Raw genomic sequence first — 22,106 nt, forward strand, 5'->3', positions numbered from 1 at the left:
AACAGATAAACAAAACAATATGAAATATTAAAAAACTTTATCAATAAACTACTATATGAACATATATTTCATTTTAATTTCACGTCACTCAAGTCTGTTTAAACAATCTTAGACATTTTCTTTGGTTCTTCAGTTGCTTATAATGAAACGTTTGTAGCACGCTCATTTGTTTCCTTTTCTAATTGTTTTCGAAATACATTTTTGTACTTTTATTTGTGATTGTATAGTTTATATCAAGAAAAAGGAATAGCTTGTTTTATGTGAGTATCTGTTACCTCAAATTCATAATACCTAATATTGTAGTGACAGTCTCCAGAAATTGTCGTTTTGCTGATCTGAAATGCCACCAAAATACACCACAATATTAAAACTTGAAACAAAAAATCGTGTTTTACTTTTGCATAATATTTCTAAAATTTACCTCAGTATCAAGTTTCGATAACCTGAAAGCTAGAAGAAAGAAAGACTGAAATAATTGATGACTGTCACAACATTTTTACATTAGTAACCACCACTTAACAATTAATAGAGACTAGCTCATCAAATAGCATGACTATAAGTCATATAGAAGTGATTGGGAGATGAAATCGATCTGCTCGTCTGTGATAGAAATCGCATCAATATTGATCAGACTTAATTTTTTTTTACTTGTTTTTATGACTAATTGTTCAGTCGCTGAACCCGATCAAAAGAGTTAACGCGTATCTGCTCATTGCGCGATGCACGTTTAGCAATTCATCTTGCCAGTTGTAAAACGATATGATGAAAGTGATTAAAGCTTTTTAATATTTGAGTTAATTTAAGTATACATTTAATTAGTAACAGTGCTTACTTTCAATAGACGCAAGGATTTTCAGAACTGTTTACTTCAATTAAGTTTCAGGAGGAGATATCTAAATATGGATTTGATAATATTATTTTCATTTTTGTCTTTGTCGGTATGTACAGGTAGTCAGGAAAATGAAGGTAAGCTAGTAAAAGAATACATTCGTAATATTGAATTTTCGGAGATGGTTGTTAACTAACATTCAACAGTTAAATATAAAAGTTACCACGACTTGCTTTAAAGCTAAATATATAATTGCATATATGAAAAAGTGCGTATTTGTAGACATGAAAAGATGAAATATAATGTTAGCCGATAGAAGCTTGGGATATCTGTAAAATTCTTTTGCAAGTTCTATATATGATAGAGCGCGAGAGTGAAATTATGATAAACATATGTAAAATTTATAAGTTTGCGCATCGTCCAGTTATGTTATATATTTAAAATTTCTGTTTCATTTTTAAAGGAGGGCGGGGGAGGGGGGTGATGGGGTCGGTATGTAAACTGAATTTAGACAATTAAAATCTTTGTATTAAACTGTGATGAACATGAGTCATAATAAATATATTACATAATAATGTGTATGACAGAAATACAAATATTAATACTGTGTTTCTGCAGGGCAGAAAATAGTGTATTTACACCAGGCACGCCAGTGAGGTGTCTGGTTACTTAAAAATTGCCAGGTTAAGTAGCCGGACATCAGCTGTATCTAAAATGTCCTTCTTCCGCTTCCTGGTGTTTTCTCTATATCTTTCCCAGTGACTGTACTGGTAGAGGATGAAGTTTGCGCACCGGGTGCCAAAGCAGCATTGCACGTGTATATTATGAAAACGGTGCTTATGCAATTGGTATAAGAAATAGTAGTGGCAATCTCCGAATAAAACAGATATGACAAGATAACCTATCAAGAAAGTTCAACATTTTAAACGCCGTTTTCTAACAAAATGTACAAAAACCCACTCTTTTTGCGAGAAATCACTTGTTAACAAAGACCAAAATTTATTCATTTCCTAAATTTGATCCATACAGTCAGGTTCGGCAGAAGTTCTAATTTCAATGAAACGAGTGATTAATTACTGCTGTACGACCTTGCTTGTTATTCAGCTGTAAAGTACAATTCTGTCTTCTGGAAATACGAGTCAGTATATGTCGAGGATGAGTCAATTTATATTCCATAGCAGAATATGGGCAATTTGCAATCTGATTAATCGGAATCAATCGATGAAATGTGTGACTCAAGTCAGTTTAATGAGTTTCAGTTGAGCATGTCGTTTTAACAATAAAAATGTCTTTCTCTTATTTCATCCCTGGCTACGCTTTCAGTTAAATTGATTTTCTTGACTATTCTCAACTCTAGTTAGAAATGCGGTTCAAATGCGACATCTGCAATTTCATTTTTGTCCGTATAAAGTGTATAAAGTTACTTTGTAATTCAAAGTAGTCTAGCCATTATTTAGATTATCTTTTGTTACTTTTTTCATTTTTGATCAAATTGAGTAAAGAGACTTGATAAAGGGACTTATTGATAAATGAATACATGTAACTAAAATCATAGGGTCTGAATACAAACTAAATTTTAGGATGTTAATGTACTAATTTTAGCGTATGGTTTAGATGTATAAGGCAGTACAATATCAATGTGTTTTTTTTTGTAAAACCTAGTGTTTATATTATACTTCATTCAGGGTAATATATATAAAGCAAGTTACCTTTTTTTCTAGTGAGGCTTCGGGAGTCTCCGGTTTTCTACAGAAAGCAATGTTCTCATTGAGCTACATTACGTCCGAAGGATGCCGAATCACTTAACAAGATGGCGTAATCTCACGGACATTGCCGAGTATCTTCACGGTTCTGTTACCACTACTAACACTGACGCCGTCATGCTTTGGTTTTAAAGAACTTAACAGCTTTTGACGCCATTCTAGCACAGCGATATGTTCTGATCATTCGCAGTAAAACGTGATTCTCCATAGGGTAATCGGCAACTTCCGGTTATGAAACAGGCTATGGCGAAGTGTTCAGGAAATTATTATTAAGCAAACTTGTGACCCTTTCAAGACATGGAGAAATCGATCCCCGGCTTAGGCAACGATGTTCTCTGTAACGATTTGTCAGGCAATAGTTTTGAATGTCAATTATTTGCAGAAAACTGCAGTATTGTGTTATTTAAAGAAAACGAGCGTCGTTGCGTAACTTAAATAGTGCTGAAAATAGCATAACAAAACAAAAATCACGTATTTCTTTAAATTGAAATCACACTGATTATTGGGTTGTTAAAAAAAGAGGGGTTTTATAAAAAGGAATCTTAACTTAGAAGCATTTTATCACTGGGGCCTCCCCGGAATACGTTGAACGGTTTAGGTGATTTGCTTAGAAACACTTGACCCCTACCGTTGTGGGTTTAAAACCCAGCAGATATAGAACGTTTTCATGCTAGGAAATCATCAAGTTGATCCTTTTTGTTAAGTTTGGTAGGTAGGTGTCCGTCTGTGGCTAACAAAATGGCCATATGAGCTTCTGTTGTATAGTTGCTCGTCAGAAATTTGCCATGTTACGTAACTTGTGTCGTCATTACCTAACCTATGACATAATACTGTTACGGATATATATACTCTACCGAGCCTGCCATTACTGTGCTGCTTCATTGAAATTGAAAGACTAACATTACTTCACTGGTTCTGTCATTTAACTGTATATTTTGTTTGGCGCTGTCTTTCGTACATTAATCATATAAATATACCCTTTATTTAACAGCCAAGATCCTGTCGAGGGAAATTCCTTGAACCCACAACACGTAGATATCTGACACGGTAACAAGTATGTGTAAAACCTGTCTGGCATAATTATATCACGTACATAATGATACATTATTATCCCCAGGAAAGAATCATTTGCATTGTTTACAAATTCCTAGCGGCAAGGCATCAATCAACAGTAATTAACAAGTGAAATCTGTACTAAAATCGCGATACCGATGCTCGGCCTGTTTTGGTTGACTTCTGTGTGAAACTGACGATTAAGGACATACTGCCATTTTATGACCCTAGTAACCTACGGGAATTGTATACAGCATGAATGGGCTCATACACTAGAATCTTAGACGGAGTGTGCCTTTTTTTATATATTTGCATTCCAATGCTACGGATGTACGGCTAAGGTTTTGGTTGTTCGCAGTGAGTTCATAAATCACATTTTGACAGATTTTGCAAATGTTCCTACATTAATAAACCAAGATCAGTATTTTATGAAAAACCAAATGATCACATTTTGCATAACTTGACCATGCTGTGACGTAGGCTTAGCTGTGAGAATAAAGTTTTCTTGTCATGTTTTTATTAAGATGTCACAGTTCATCGCAAAAAACACGTAAAATGAAATGCAAAAATAATTTTTGAAAATTGCGAGCAAATCTGCCTTAGGTTGGAAGGTGTTGTTTTGGTTTTGGAGGTGGGCGGAAAGTTGGTGGAGTGTTGTTAAAAATGGCTGAGGTCTAACACCAGTATCGAAAATCGTTTTTCTTTACTGTATACATTGTACATTAAATTCACATCAAAGTGTACTATATATCTTATGATCTGATTAATCTATTGAAAACCAATGTCACTGGGTGCCAATCTATATCTTATCTATAGGGATCGCAAGCATCAACCGATAAATCAATTTCTGTCTCACTATAAACTTTCCAAATCGCGGGTAATGTATAACGTGCTTACTGAATATACCACTGGGTATCGTTATAGTCACCAGACTGATTAATGCCCTACGAATAAATCTTATTAATCGATATAGTCCATTGAATAAATACGACATTAGTTTCAGGTTTTTCCTCACTGATTCGCAGAGTTGTATTCTGTGGTTACTTCGGATACTAATGCGTCTGTTCTTCCCATTATAATAACAAAAACCTAGACAGAATCAGACAATAAAGCACCTGAAATCAACTTTCTTGTGTTCCCCAATCTTTTAAGTGAGAAGTGTTGGGTTGGGGCACATAGATTTACGTCTGTCCGTGCTTCATGATATCTGTCCGTCCATCCGTCGGAATTTGTGTCGTGCATAACTCAAAAAGTATTTGACCTAGAGCCATGACCTTTTATAGGATTGTTATTCAGAATGTTATGCATCTGGTGTTTTGTTTTTGATTTGATTTAGTTAGACCAGAGATATGGCCATATGCTTAAAGGGCCTAAACGTTTGTGTCATATGTAATTCAAAATGTTTCTGAACCCCCTCACTTCCTAAAGGAAAAGTAAAATATAAAATCTCTCTTTTTCATTTATCTTACATTTCATCTTCTTTCTTGATAATGTTTAATAGTGTTCATACCCGTCTCACCTTGGGACACATATCCTAATCCAAACGATAATACGATCGTTCATCTACTAAGTACTAACTTACATATAAAAGACTGGTGATAGAAACATATAAAAGACTGGTGATAGAAAGTTGGAACTCCAGTGTCCTATATTTAAGTAAGAAGAGGTGCTTTCTGTGCAAAATATAGCGTTACGTCATTACATTTACGTAAATGTAATGCCACTATACTTTGCACAGTAGCTCGAGTGTGTTTGATACAGCGGGTTTCGTCGTTTTAGCCGAAACATTCATTGACTGCGCATGCGTAAGACTGATATTTTACTTTTGTCCTAAATGAATAAATATTGACTCTAAAAGCTGTAACTAAACTTGCATTCCTTAATACTCACTATATTGTTTGAAATTTTGTCTTTTTGTGGCAAGTTATGTTTGCTTATCAATTCAACTAGCACTTGTTCCCGAGCGCGGAGGAAATTAACTGCGCGTGGAGAGCATTGTAAATATTTGAAATCAAATACGGACTACAATATTGCATAACAAAGTAAATATTTATGTCCTTAAGATTGGAATCTGTTTAAAGAAGAGCAATCAAAATTCCATTTATATGTATGGAATCCAGAGTGTGCCATTTTTTATTGGAGGATTGGATTAGGCTAAATCTGTAAGATAGGTGTAGTGGTTAGAGAAAGACAAACGGAAAAGAATGTTTTAGATCTTGTAAAGTTAAAGGTTTTTAAACGCAGTTTACACAGGGAAATCTATTGTACTCTTGCAGCAAAAACGGCATGTATCCAAATGTCCAATCTTTTCGCATGTTAGTTTTGGTATTTGTGTTATTAAAGATGTGTATTAATATAGGTTTGCAGTATATTCAAAACTGCACATTTCATAAGAAGGTCAAAACATTTTTCCTTTTAGATTATGATTAAACAGAAATGCATGTAATATCTACAAGTCAGAAATCTATAGAAATTGTAGCGATTTTGAATTTAGTACAACAGCATTTAAGTTGCTATACAATAGAAAATGGTATCATAAATATTTTAATTGACTTACACATGCATATTTCAGACCATGATTAGGTACGTCTTGAAAATGAATAAGTACATGTATTGATAAAAATATTAATGTTAGTTCAGCTGACTTCAAATGGCTATGATAAGGTTGTCTGAAAAAATGGATAGCACTCGCAGACGTGGTCAGACACCATTACCAGTTGTACTGGCTTATATTTAGACCCGAAACAATAACCATACATCATAAGTGCACCTGTTTTTTTTAGGATGTATGCATAATTATTGGTTCCACTGAAGTGTGGGTATTACTGACATATGTGAAATGCAATAAACGTTTGTTGAGCCTTTATGTCTTGTACAGACGATTTATAAACACGGGGGGAATTCAATATACTTAAAGTACTTAGAAGATATACATGTTTATTGATGCCCTGAAAGTGCTAAGCCCGCCAGCTTAGCTCAATAGAGAGAGCGCAGATCTATGGATCTCGGGGCCGCGTGTTGGATCCCCGGGCTGGGCGCGTGTTCTTCCGTGACGATTTGATAAAAGATATCGTGTCTGACATCATTCGTCCTCCGCATCTGATTCATTGGGGAAGTTGGCAGTTACTTGCGGAGAACAAGTATGTACTGGTATAGAATCCAGGAACACTGGTTAGGTTAACAGCCCGCCGTTACATAACTGAAATACTGTTGAAAAACGGCACAAAGAAACAAAAAAAACTGAAAGTGCTACCAGTCTTGTTCTAAGTTTTGAGGCCCGGCCTCATCACGACTTACCTCTTTATTTGAATCCATTACTGTTTTTTTTTCTACAGTGGTTCATTAATGATAAAACGTTTTAATCTGGTTTTAAATATATTACATATTAAAATTAACTGTTCAAGTTTATATATGTGATTTTCTTCTCCATGCATTTGAAGGATGATAATACTGAGCCGTGCCATGAGAAAACCAACATGGATCCAGCACCCGCGCAGTCTGGTCAGGATCCATGCTGTTCGCTAACTGATTCTCTAACTGCAATAGGCTTTGAAAGCGAACAGCATGGATCCTGACCAGACTGCGCGGATTCGCAGGCTGGCCTGGATCCATGCCGGTCGCAAAGTCACTATGTTGGTTTTCTCATGGCGCGGCTCATATATGATTGACGAACTTGTTCCTATTTAATTTTTCACTTTAAGATAAAACGCTACTTCATAGCAGTAAATTAAAGCAGTGTTTGTTCGCACAAAATTTATAAGGTCATTTATTTGTTCATATCCGTTCGAGTTCCTTTTATATCATAATTATCTAATAAAACTTAGGGCAAATAAGTAGGCTAGATATTTCAACTCCAGGGATAAATTTTGTGGTTTTTTTTTTTGTTTTATGTGAAAAATTATATGATATCTAACATCAATATTTCACTGAGAAACGTTTAGAAGAAACGGTCAGTAAATAGAGGTATAAAGGTCTGGAAAAAAACATATTTGCACATAAAATTGTGTAATTGTTTTCAAGCCAATAAATAAAAACTGTGCAACAAAAATTGAAATTTTTGCTTACATCTGAACTGACCTTTCCTGGTTTTAATTTAACAAACGTTATGTTTTGTCGGATGATTAGTCATGCAATGGGCTAAAACCTGTATACTTAAGAAACAGATTTCCTCCTTTCGTACATAAAATTTTTACTCAGTTTTCAGTCAATGTGACTGACAGATCTATTTGGTGCATGGATATCTCTAGTTGCATCCTTTCACATCACTAGCTACGTTATTCTTTAAACAGAACTGTTAGTGGACATGTACGCGTCGTTAAGGATAACTTTTTATCAGTGTGTGAAACTTTCCGTATACTCGGATGTGCATTGAATTCGATAGTCAAACTCTCACAGTTCAAAATAACATTCACACACGCATTAATTACTTGACTTTGCTGCAGAGCATTTTTGGTCGCTAATAACTTGCCAATGAATAGCTATTTCCTGTAGTTACATAATTATGTCATAGTATAATTACCTGCCTGCGGTAATTCCAATAATTTACGGTTGAGCCCGAATTAAGCGAATGCCATACTTGCCGCCTTTTCAGAATGAATACTTTGCGCTGTTCTATGCCAGCATTAGCAGAGGCCAAGTGCTAGTTACTGGTTGATATATTTCACAAAATTGGCCGTCTGCGTTTATTATTCCAATTGCAAAGTTGTAACAAATTACCAATGTTCTTTCTCTTTTCACAGCTTTCAAATTCTTTTCTATTTTTCTTGTTTAAGTTGGTGAGAATTATCCGTATTTTGCTGTTTCCGACTTCATTATCTGTTAAGTAACAAAACGTACACTTTGACAGCTTAAGAAACACAAGTATATTCATTTAACCTTTACCCTGCTAACTTTCGAAAATGGACTGGTCAATCATTCAATTTGGGCAATACCATTTATTATTCGAAGGGGTATTTTTATGAATGTAAAAGATGCTTTACAGATACTTTGCCTCATTACATGTACTGTAGCCTTGGAATCAGTCAGACAACTTCTTTTTTTTCTACCTACAAATCAGAAACTCGATGAATGCCAATTAACATTAATTAGCGCAAATTAAGTGGGATCTCTAATGCATAGATATTAGGTATGATTGATTCTAGCAAAGCACGGATATTATCAACGGCTTCCCAGGCTACATGTACTGTAATACGCAATGCAAACTTCTGAACAGTGAAGTATTTCATATGTTTTATAGTTTTATTTCAGTTGATTGCTTTCATGTTGCTTTACTTGATTTAATATTGGATTCTTTAATGTTAACATATGTCACAGCAAAAATAGGAAGCAAGGTTTTTACATCGTGTTAGACTGGTAACAGTCTTTACTTTGCCAATCATTCTCTGTTCTTATATTTAACATGTACTCTAATGGATGTAGTGTCCAATTACTGGTTTAGATTGTGTAAGATGCCTAGAGAAAGAATAAATCATGTTGTATTTCTCTATTGTTACGGCCAAAGTGAAAACAGATGTAGGAATTGGTGCTATAGAGTTAGACAAAATTTAAGGTCAATAGAATGTGAAGACTTATTTAACATTATACTGCCAATGTCAAAAAATGAATTTTTTGGTAGAATAACAAAAGCTGGTATGAATAATTTTATAAGAAAATTGAAAAATATTGTTAATTCACCTACCGGAGTTAGTAAACGAGGAGGCAATAAATTAAGGACCTATAAATTGTTTAAAGCAGAATATGAACCAGAAAATTATTGTAAAACTATACTGTCCCCATTACATAGATCTGCTTTAGCTAAATTTAGGTGTGGTGTGGCACCGTTACGTATTGAGACCGGAAGGTATGAAAGATTACCGGTTAATGAAAGATTATGTCCCTTCTGTAAGGATCAAATAGAAAATGAAAAACATGTTATTATGAAATGCGAGTTATATAATGAGATTCGAGATAATTTGTATAGAAAAGCTAAAGATATAAATGAGAATTTTTTGGATATGTCAGAAAATGATCAGTTCATATTTATTTTTACCAGTAGTGAAATGACATATTTTACGGCCAAAACCTGCTTTTTTATTCTGAGAAGAAGGAATGAATTTATATATAAATGATGTCTTGTGTATTTTATGTAATATAATATTTTTTAAAGGTTAGAAAATATCTTAGGTAAATGCATAAAAACAATGTTAATCAGATCTTCTCATATTTGATATGAGATGATAAGTGTTTTAAGCTATATATTTAATAATTATAACAGCCTTTGCTCAGATTTTCATGATCCGGTCTTACACTCCTTGTTTTAACTGGTTTTTAAGAGACAGTATTTGCTGTTTTCTTCAGAATATGTAACAATTACTCTCTGTAAGATTAACATTGTTATTATGTTCTTAAGTGTTAGTCTGTAAATACTTAACAAAAGTAATTATAGTGTACTAGAAAGGAATGACACAATGACCTTTTATTGTATCTTAAGAACGGATATGCACAATGCTATATTCTATTAGAAGTTATTTGCATAGATGATACTATAGAAATGAATAAATATAAAATATAATCAGGCGGTCACTTACTCAACATTAATACAGGTATTATATACTTACTCGGTTATTTACTCTACATCGGTACACTCGTGTTCTCGCTTGGTCACTTAACATCCGTACACTCATGTACTCTTTTAGTCACTTAAAATTGTTGAACAAGACGTTTAAACCCGGATACACACACACATACACACACTTACTCAACATCCGTACATATATTTATGTACCCACTCTGGCACTCATTCAGCATCTGTACATTCATGTATTTACTTGGTCAGGTACTCAACATTAGTGCATTCACGTACTCACTCAACATCCACACACTCGTGTAGTCATTCGGTCACCCACTCAATATCTGGACATGTACTCATGTACCCACTCGTCACCTACCTAAACATCCGTACATTTATGTACTCACTTGGTCAGTTACTCAGCATATGTGCGTTCATGTACTCACTCGACATCTGTACTTTCATGTACTCACTTGATTAGCTACTCAGCATTTGTGCATTCATGTACTCACTCAACATCCTTACACTCATGTACTCATTTGGTCATCTACTCATCATCTTCATATGTATTTATGTACCCACTCGGCTACTTACCTCAACATCCGTACATTCATGTACTCACTCGGTCAGTTACTCAACTTTCATGCATTCGGGTAGTCATACAACATCCATAGATGTATTCATGTAGTTACTTGGTCATTGTCAACTTTTATTTAGTGTCATACCAGATGAATTTTATTCATAAATGATATTGAATATAGTACACATGATTTTATATTTTAATTCTTAATTAAGTTAATATGAATTTATAAGTTATATGGTATGTTTTTAAATGTGTGTATGTATATTGTCTCTTATAGTTCTGTTTAGAACGGTCATTTACAATTGTTTTAGTCTGTATGTAATTTTATATGTTTGTAAATGAATGAGACATAAATAAACAAATAAACTCTATAATTATACAAATCATGCGCTGCGAACTCTGGATTATTCTGCAATCCACTTGAGTTAGAAACTATGAACACACGGGCCATATAGGTTTATCGCAAATATAAAGATTTTTCAACGGAGACGAATTAATTACAACTAAATGAACGTATCTCCAGCGAAATCAAGTCAATGAAGAATTATTTAAAGTCACATTAATAACTTATATCAGGCACATTTCCATTTATGACAGTAGCTTCCATAAACAAAAAATTTCAAACATTCTTTTTTTATCTAGTAACTAAAGGGGGATAAAAATACATTATATGAAATTAACTCATCAGCTTTTTTGAAGGGTTTAAGAGAGATACGGTGTTATCTTATTATTAGAAACTTAATGTCAGTATTATATGCGATATCATCAAATCATTAAAAAAGAATTTATAAGAAATTAGCATAGCTGGCTGATACGGCATGTAAATGCAATAAACTTATGGTATCAGCTGTAAATGTTCTCTGCTATATAAAGATGTCAAATGTCATCGTCTAGATAGATATTTTACACAGATCGTATCAACACCTTTCTAGCCAGTTAGCGTGACGCCACGTTTCATTTAACAAATGATCAAGGCCTTTCAGTAGTTTGTCGTCTAATTTATTACGGTTCAGAGTTCATATGCGCACGAATTGAACCACGAGGGCTCAGTCAGCCCGAGTGTTTAAATAACTGTGCATCTGAACGATGAACCGTAGTAAAATAGTGTGCAACCTACTTTTTTGACCAATCAGAGTAAGTTATTTTTCAAAATATGTGGCTTCTTATCCATGAAGACCAATGTGACTGTAGCAATAATTTTCGAAGAACAGCTCTACACGCTGAAGAGCCTCGACGCGACTGATACTACAATTCTGATTGGTCAAACGTAGATTTCACACTATGTCAGATAGAGTCCATGAAGAGAATTCTTCGAGAAAAAGAAACCTCGGTCGGTCACTCCGCTACGCTCTGTTTCCCTCCATATCGGTTTCTTTTTCACGAAGAATTCACTTCATAAACTCTATCTATAACTTAGACGATAAACCACTGGAAGGCCTTGATTGTTCTGATGTTTTTTTATCCTGTTAGAAATGAACCGGACGTCATGCGGCAATTGGACGTCATAATTGACGTCATAATGCCTTCTTACGGGTCCGCGCGTCAACCGTTATTTGTTACAGAATATACAGAGCTTGACTTTCTTCTTTGTTTTACTGGCAATCAAACTAAGCCATGTTAGAATGTATAATTCGGATATATGATATATAATATAATACGGACAAACCTCTGAGAATTTTTACACAACGTACGGATGGATTACCGTGTATCCTCTACATTAGTTGAATAATCCATGTTATCATTTAAATCTCTGGTCCATAATTTGTGCTATATGACCAGTCTGAACTTCACTACATTTTAACTATTCTAATGCTTAAAAAATAAAATTTTGAAAAATCAGTTTTTGATGTCATGTAATAATAAACTTATTGCAACTGATAAAACATCAGTGAAGATAATACTTCTGATGTTATGTATTAAATAACTTATTGATGGCTTGCCGATCAATAAGTTCATATTACTTCTGATAAATAATCGATTATGTAAATATGTATGTATAATGTAAATAACATATCTTGATAGAGCAGTTGTATTTAGGTTAATAAAAGCCTTCCAAAACGTCGCTTTATATCTAAGTGATTTCAAAAACATTTGCCCTTTTACATAGCATAATTCTTTACTATTTGATTTCGTTTGAAAGTCTGTGGTATTTGCTGTCCATTCAATTTCCTATTTATTTAAATAAGTAGGTTGCTAACTTGAGCAAATGTTTAATGAATGTATAGAAATGTGACAGCTAACACATGTTGAAGGAAGATGTATTACAGTTTGGTTTTATTTGATTTTTCTAAACCAACATTGCGATGTTAATGCACCCCATTTAGCACCGCAATATGTTACACAGCGTTTGTCGGCCCCCCTTTGTTCACCTTTCTTTCAATGAATGATGTACTGATGAAAAAACAACTCTGTGGTTTGTCCCATATTATGTGGTTGTTGTTGTTGTAAAATTACTTAGCTATTTTGTCATCATATTTTCATTCCTATACATTAATACCGTGTTCAGACTACGTTTTTAATCCTACATTAGCTTGGGTTTATTTTTTAAACTCGTTTGCGTCCACACTATATGTGGTGTAAAACGTGAATTTTGTAAAGGTCAAGTGGTTTCTGTAATGTAGCATTAAAACTACCTCGGGAGGTGGTTTTAATACTACATTAAAAAGTAATGCTACATTATTTTACAAATGTGAACGCAAATGTGGGTTATAACTGGTTTTACAATCCCAAATCCACAGATCTTACCTTTTGGAGGAAGAATACCATGTGTTTCTCTTTTGTATCAAACAATTGATGCTGTGGCTGGCAAAAGTAATTGGACTGTTGTTGAAACAAAAACATTAAATTGCGATATGGAGTCATGCTGACGCTCAAAATGGACAATAGATGGAATGAACAGAAATTCTTAGATGAACACAGAAATTTAAATATTGATGACCCCTTCTTGTTTCTGTTAGCCTCAATTCTTTGTAACCTTTTTTGCTTATTGCAAGATATTTGTTAACTTCCAACATTACATGTATATATTTAAACCACATTTCTTTGCCAAGTGTGGACGCAAACTAGATTATATTTTGATGGGTTTTGAATGTCAAATACCAATTATAGCCAATTAGTGCCTAATAAAAATAAAACCATTCTGCTAGTGTGAACACGGTATTACATACCACTCGGTACGCATAGTCACAGTATATAGTTACGATGATTTGAATTTATTGATAACATCAAAAAGGAGTTTATTGTGGAGGAAGACATTAAAAAGCATTACATATGATTACCAATACACAAGTTACTTTGACGCAAGTCAAGCGAAGCAAATACATTTCATACAGCGATAGGTAAAATGATTTTTAAAGGATTTTTTGATAAACGTATTCAGTTGAAATGATAGATATGTGCTACCGAATGAGTTATTTCGCAAACTGATAATGCACGATAAAATGGAATACTTAAAACGTTTAAAATAATAATTTGAGTGAAATTTTCGCAAGTTTTGGATTTTATTTAAAAATGTTCAACTACTTTCGAAGGTTGTGTATAGTGATTCTGTTGATGCAATGGGAAGTTGGTGAGATATATTTTTGATATTTAATTGATATTTTATATGTATTAATAGTCTTTTATGTACAAAGTGAAAATATTTTATTTTAATAAGCAAGCGAACGTCAGTTAACAATCTTAAGACACAGTATATTAAAGTTCATAAATCCGATGAAAATAAAGAATCAAGAAGTCCTTCAGACATGTTAGCGTGTTGAACGATATTTCTATGTAAGGTCAAATCTGCGGAAGACCGTTGGCGCCAGATGTATTTTATTCATTAATTAGAAATTTCAATTTAGTATCGGTACAATTAGAGTTAATAAGTTGAAATTCCCCAAAATAATGCACGGAGAGGCACCTGCAATCTTTCTCTACCAGAAAAAGCTCGAAAATCTTTATATGACCTAGAAATATGTTGGTATAATGTTAACCCCCTCGATCCCTCAAAAAATAAAACAAAAATAATGAAGTAAAGCTCTCAAACTCTTTGATTCATTTTTTAGATACTGCGGTGTTTGTCAAGAAATTACAAAATTTGATATATTAGCCATTGTATAACAAGCTCTGAAGTAAAGAAAGTTGTCTCTTCGTGTAACTAGCGGTGTGAATTACAGGACTTTATTTCTTTTGAACATGTAGGTAATTGCAAAGTACTTAAGTCATACTAAAGTGATGCACTACCATTTCACATAATTATTAAAGTGTTGCTTTAAAATTCGAATAATTGCTCCTTCCTCTTCCAGTATCAACACTGCATTAAAAAAAAAAAGTTTTTACAATACCTAATAGTTATGATGATATATAAATCTAGTATACACGTAATTCAATTAACTACACATTTATGTCACGTTATACTCTTTTTAAGAATTCATGAAATTTAATAATACAATACATCAGAAGATGCAATCTCCATCAATCTAAGATCCACGCATGACGACAAGTTGAAACTTAATTAAAGGTGAAATTAAACGAAGTTTTTTATGCTGATAAAGAAAAATAACAGAACAGAAATTAAAGTTAAAACTACGGTGCCCCTAAAGTGACATGTTACACACTTTTTTTCCAATTAGGTAATGTGAGACTTTTTTTTTATTTCGTTTAAACGAAATGATTTCGTTTAAACGAAATAAAAAAAGTCTCAAATTACCTAATTGGAAAAAATGTGTGTAACATGTCACTTTAGGGGCACCGTATGAAACAGAGGTTTGTAATCTACTTTTAATCGGATGTACTGAATAGTTTCTTGTCCGTTGTTTTAGCGACGTGTCGCTGTAAGCAAATAAATATTGATCAAGTTATTTTACACTATTTTTATTAATCTAAAAAAGTTATTCCAAGATGAAGTAAAACTTTTAAACACGGAAGAAACCACTGTAAAAGATGATGTCAAATAAATAATAAGTAATAATTGCGTCAATCCATTGATGTATCTACAATGTGGTAGCAAAACTGAATGAAAACAACAAACTTTTTACAATTGACAGCGGAGATAGAGCTTTAAAATGAAATTGATAATTTTGACAGTAGAGATGTCCTGTTCAAAAGGCAGTAAAATAGTTTGTCCTCATATTCATAGTGTTATCTTTATGGTCTTTGTTTAACAACATTTTGAAATATTTATGTATAAACTGTCAATATAAATTTCTATGTAGCGCCAAAAGGTATAAAATAACAAAGTTACCCGGTGGTAAAATTATGTTAAAACATGAAGTAGATACAGATCCTGTACAAAATGTTGTTACAGTAGTAATATATCTTTATTAAAGTCTCATCAATATACATTACGTGATCTATGTTTATGTTTACAACAGCAAAAATGTATATTGCCACTCCATATTGGAGTTACAAGAGACTAATACAGAACAAAGTACACAGGGAATACATGATTATAAATAAGTAAGTAATACTTTTATTCCCCGAAACTGGAGTATTTAAGATGTCGACGAGAATGATGAATCATATATTTAACCAAGTACTATTCTTCCATATTTGAAGTGTATTTTGTTTAAAGCGAGGGTGAGAGTGTCTTAATTGTTAAACTTCAATTTAAATTATTGCGTATGATTTGTGGACCCACATCCCGTCCCATCACCTGCGTTTAAATCTATATATAACAAATCTCGACCACTTAGGGAGAGATATCAGAAGTTCATATAAAACAAAATTTTATCACGTCTTAAAGACGCTATCGTGCTGTGTTATAGCATGCTTTCGCCCCGAGAATAAAAGTTAATTTCAAAATTGATGCTGAAATACTATAAGTTGGTCACACGGAAATCGTAAAATGATATATAAAGTAAGTACAAAAATCAAAAATGTTATAAATATGTCAAATAAACAAGTAACAAATGTTTGTTTGTTTGACTTTTATAACCTGTCTAATATCTCTTCCCTTTTCCTGTGGTTCAGAAACAGGAAAAGGAAAAAGGGACAGACGTCCGATACTAGTATAAACATTTAGCCGCACCATGAGAAAACCAACATAGTGCATTTGCGACCAGCATGGATCCAGACAAGCCTGCGCATCCATGCTAACGGTTTCTCTAATTGCAATAGGCTTTGAAAGCGAACAGCACGGATCCTTACCAGACTGCGCGGATGCGTAGGCTGGTCTGGATTCATGCTGGTCGCACATGCACTATGTTGGTTTTCTCATGGCGCAGCTCGTGTGTTTTTATACTACTATGAAAATCTATTTTGCTTTACCTACATGTATACACTCCATAATAAACTCACATCAAACAGTGCTTTTATATCTTATGGTCTGATCAATCTATTGAAAATCAATGTAAATGGATGCAAATCTGTATTGTGTTTGAATGTTTCTCATTGCAGAGTTGGTGCAGCCGTTCTGCGCAGGCGCGGAATTATTATCCATTGGAGCGCATGGCAAAATTACTCATTTTTTTGCATGTCCGCACGCAATTAGTGTATCAAATGCATAATATACTGACTAGAGGTTAGGGTTAGTATCACCATGGTTACAAAATAGATACATTTAAGATATTTTCTTTCAAATTTAGTTAATCCGGTATATACCGGAGTCTGTAATATATCACAGGTGCACCAACTCTGTATTTAGCCACAGCCATTGTGTTTAATATAAATCCGTAGGTAATGTATAATGTGTTTACTGAAACCACCTCTGGGTATCGTTATAGTCACCAGACTGATTAATGTTCTGCAAATAAATCTTTCTGATCGGCATAGTCTAATGAATAAATACCACATAAGTTCCCACAGTTTGCTCTCGTTGATTCGTGTAACGTCATTGCTTAAAAATTTGTTTTCCGTTGTTTCCATAACAAGCAGTAGAAAGAAATAGACGAAATCCGCACAGGGTTTTAGTTTAAACGTGATTGTGACGAAGGCTTCAAACTTATTTGACTCTTGGGTCCGCTCCCTGGGGAAAACAGCCGTGGTGTCATATTTCAAGGTCTTGTCATGACCCTACCCCCACGGGTTGAACGGCTGGTGCCAACAGGGTTTTTGTTTTCTAAAATTGTAAAACAAAGGCTTGAATTAGAGTCGTTTTTATCGACGCCAGTAGTTAAATGTTGAAATATGTGTGGTTTTTTAATTATGTGTTACCTAAACTATGATATTTTTGGATCTAATATTTATATCCGTCATGTTCACTATTGTCATTCTGTGGCAATCTCTGTTTGTTCATCAATTGAACTCCCACTTATCCTGAACGCAGAGGAAATTAACTGCTGCTAAAGAGCAGAGTAAATATTTGACTACAGTATTACGTGATAAAGTAAATATTTTTTCTGCCCTAAGAATGGAACTGATAAAGAGAATGTCCATGTAAATGTAAAATGTATGGAGTCAAATCTGTGCCAATTGTTTGAGTATTGGGCATAAGAGGAATATTTTGTGAAATAGGACAGAGTCCGAAAATAAAAAAAATGAGTGTTTGTTTGACACAGACTTAAAATTAAACAAAAAGCTGCAAAGCGTTATCAATATTGAGTAGCAGAGCGACTTTTTCATCTCTTTATCTTTTTATTTATCAATAGTTGTATAGTAATGGCATATCATTCGTTACCGCACACTGTATAAAATAGTTTATATGTTCTGCGCAGTATGAGAATATGGGCCGTTTAAAATTGTCCTGCGCTTTTTAAGAAGTCCAATAATGTCCGGTAGTTCTCGAATTGTACCGGACGAGTTTAGAATCAGGCAAGAGATATACAAGTTGTAACTGTTAAAGTTGGGTAGAAGTATTTAATGGTATTAAAAAAGCCGGGATCACAGAACAGATGAACAGACAGAACAATGGGGAAAAGAAATTCTTAAAATGCGCACGGACTATCCCAGAATTTACCTGTGCGTTTTCTGAATTCCAGCATTGCCGGACATAATTGGAGTTCTTAAAATGCGCAGAGCAATTCTAGAACGGTCCGTATTCTCATATTGCGCATAACATATACATTATACCTTTATTTTTATGATTGTTGATATTATTGACAAGATGGTTACAGCTTTGTACTTAAAATTAATTCTGTTGTATAGTTTCAGAGTGATAACTCGGCATTTATTTCAACATAAAACACATGTGAACAAGTGCGTTAAAATAGGAAAAAATAACTGCTGCTGTCTGCGTGGGTTCGACTTAAATCTACATCTTTAAAGATATCCTATATATACAAAATACTTCAATTATTGATTCTGATTTAAACATATTTTATTCCTTCCTTTTTATGACAACATATACAATGTACATATACAGAAAATATACAAAACTTTCTAAGAAAGGTAAAAACAAGTTCATATAACATGTCCGTCCCCGAAGGTATATTTAAAGGAAAATTTTATATTATTGATTGCATTATATTTTTATGAAAAATGAAGAAATGTAATTGGAAGAGAACGAAGTTAAGCGAAAGGAATAACAGCAATGTTGGAGAAGAAGTAGAATGACTTAACTGTAGAAATTAAGAGAAAGCGAGATAGATGGAAATATAAGGAGAGGGAGAGTCCAGAGACTTGGGTGGTAACTTGGTGTGAGGTACAACTGCGTTTTAAGTTTATATAGTTCGACAGCAATCAGATATCTTAATGAAAACGATTTGTATGTCTGATATATTTTTGTACTTCTAAAAATATTAGTGAATTTTCCTCTTCAGTATAATTTTCATCTCCAAACAAAAGAGTACGCGTATTCAGTGGATAAAAATACGTGTGGCGTTAAAAAGCTGTATTCTTTGTAAAGCATAATGTCTACATTTAAAGGGAAAATGTTCAGCATCTTCAATATCGTGACCACAATCACATGCAGCATTGTCTCTCAAATGGTTTCTATATAAATCAGCATTTAAATTACTGCATTTATTACAGCCTTTCACCAATACAAAAATATGTATGTACAAATGGAGGTTTGTATTTTAGTTTAAATTTTGATTTAAAACTATGAATTGTGGATGACTCTCTTATATCGAATTCTAAATCGTTCCATAAAGAAGAAGCTGATGGAATAAACGAGTTAGCAAAAATTTGCGTACGACGAGCAACTGTTATACAATCATTCCTGTTTCTTAGAAGATAGGGCACACCATTTGCAACTGTTTCTGGAATTAGATTTAATAGATAGTCCGGTAGTGTACGATGTTTGGCTTTATACATGGTAACACGTTTCTGAATGTTTCGCCTATCGGACAGAGATACACAACCAATTTCATTAAGAAGACGTTCGATAGAAACAGACCTCGTAAGACCTGTGACAATACGTGCAGCTTTATATTGGAGTTTTTCAAGAGAATGTTTTTCGTAATCTGCACAGCCATCCCAGACCAGGTCTCATGTAGGATATATAGATTTGATTTAACGTATTTCTTTTTAGTTTGAACTTTAATGCTCTCATTGACCCTAGAAGTTTTGAGGCAGATGAAAGTATATTATTGATATGCTCGTGCCATTTACCATCTGATCTAAAAGTAACTCCCAAATGTTTATGACTGTCAACATAATCAAGAAGAACATTATCAAAGTATAGAGAAGGTTTAACTTCAGATCCGAGTGTAAAAAATACCACATCTGTTTTGTTCGGATTAAAAGTTACTAACCAACGCTTGGACCATTCAGCTATTTTATTTAAGTCGTCATTTAATGTACTTTCCATAGAAGCAGTATCAGAGGTGGAGACTGCGAGAGAACTGTCGTCTGCAGAGAGCTGCGTTACACTAACTAAGTTGTCTGCAATGTCATTCACATAGGTTAACATAATAAGGGCCCAAGTACAGAGTCCTGTGGGACACCTGCAGCGACATACTTACAATCAGAATATGAAGAACCTACAAATACTTTTTGATTGCGAGTACTTAGATAATCTTGAAACCATTGCAAAATTTGCCCATTAATTCCGTTTTGTTTTAATTTAAAAGGTAATCCATCATGCCAGACACGGTCGAAGGCTTTTGAAATGTCACAAAAAAACTATATATGTTGGGATTTTATTATCGAAAGAGTAACAGATTTGGTGATAAATGTCTAACAGCTGATATACAGTAGAGTGCCCTGGTAAAAAACCTGATTGCCTTTCGTAAATTAACTTATTAGCAAATAGATGATTGTAAATGTGTTTAAACATAACTCTTTCCATAACCTTACCAACACATTAAAGATACAGGTCTATAGTTTGAAGGACTATTTTTATTACCTTTCTTAAAAAAGCGGCATAACTACGGCCGATTTCCAGATTGCGGGATATTTTCTTTCGGATAACGACCTGTTAAAGAGAATACACAATGGCTTATAAATTGAGTCTTTACATTCTTTTAACATTCTGTGACTTATTTCATCGGGCCCAGATAATATATTTAAAACGAGAGAAGATAAGATATCAATAATTTCTTGTTCTTGAATATGAAAATCCTGTAAGACGCTATTAGTTTACTTCAATTATTTGCAAGCATGACTAATTTGATACAGATCGTACCGATCTTGTCTATCTCATAACTCATTTATATGATACTAATATAGATATATATTCGGTTTTTATTGCATAAATCTCTAGCAGATAACTCATCTTTTTCATAGACCTGGTTAAAGCTAAAATAAATTGACAAAAAATAATATTTTATGAAAGTAATAATGATCTTGTCAAAGGGGATATCGTCTTCCCCCGTGTGCAAAACGCATTTTTAGATTTCATGATGCACTGTCTACGTTTGAACATATAACAGGTGCAACTATTCGTGTGTTTTTTTTTTCAAATATAATGCAACGCATACATATATCTATATACACGTTTTCGATAACAGAATTGAATGTCTAATGTCTAACCCACTGCCAACTTCACGCACCGTGTACTGTTCAAACAGAAGTAAGACAAATTGACATCAGCTTCATTTAATTGTACAGAAGTTGAATGAACATCAGATGGTATTTCACGAGCGGTTTTGATCTTACATGTAAAACAAAATTTTCTTCCTTATTTAAACGGTTTTGTTCAAGCGTTTCATATTTTGAAGTTTGTACCAGCGGGAAATGTGTATTCAATATTTCTCAGTGAAAAATATATGCCTGATTTTGACTGTGTTACCGGATACAGATCTTTCTGATATTTCAGTAATACTTAAAGCCGATACTAGTCTTGTAACAAATGATTCTATTATTGATAAAGAACCAAACGTGTTGCTGATAATAACGGTAATATATTATAACAGAACTGACCGACAAAGCGAAATACCTGGTCTGATAGTTTCACCTACTTTCTCGAGAAGTGGATCTTCTTCCTATTTGGATAAAACTTATAATCTGTGTTCAGCCATTGCGCATACC

General features: G+C 33.7%; 1 protein-coding gene across 3 annotated transcripts in view; it reads left to right on the forward strand.

Moving 5' to 3' along the window:
• LOC123523219 (uncharacterized) overlaps positions 1-22,106 on the forward strand; it is a 92,978-nt gene that overhangs the window by 45,385 nt on the left and 25,487 nt on the right. The window contains exon 1 of one of the 3 annotated variants that reach the window (XM_045300931.2): positions 14,013-14,343. The exons of the other annotated variants lie outside the window; for them this stretch is intronic. Within the exon in view, the coding sequence (XP_045156866.2) occupies positions 14,286-14,343 (58 nt within the window). The 5' untranslated portion in view covers positions 14,013-14,285. Of the gene's footprint in view, positions 1-14,012; positions 14,344-22,106 lie in introns of those variants that run through there. 3 annotated transcript variants of the gene reach the window in all.

The sequence above is a fragment of the Mercenaria mercenaria genome, chromosome 8 (genome assembly GCF_021730395.1).
Source record: "Mercenaria mercenaria strain notata chromosome 8, MADL_Memer_1, whole genome shotgun sequence".
In the NCBI taxonomy this organism is placed as follows: Eukaryota; Metazoa; Mollusca; class Bivalvia; order Venerida; family Veneridae; genus Mercenaria; species Mercenaria mercenaria.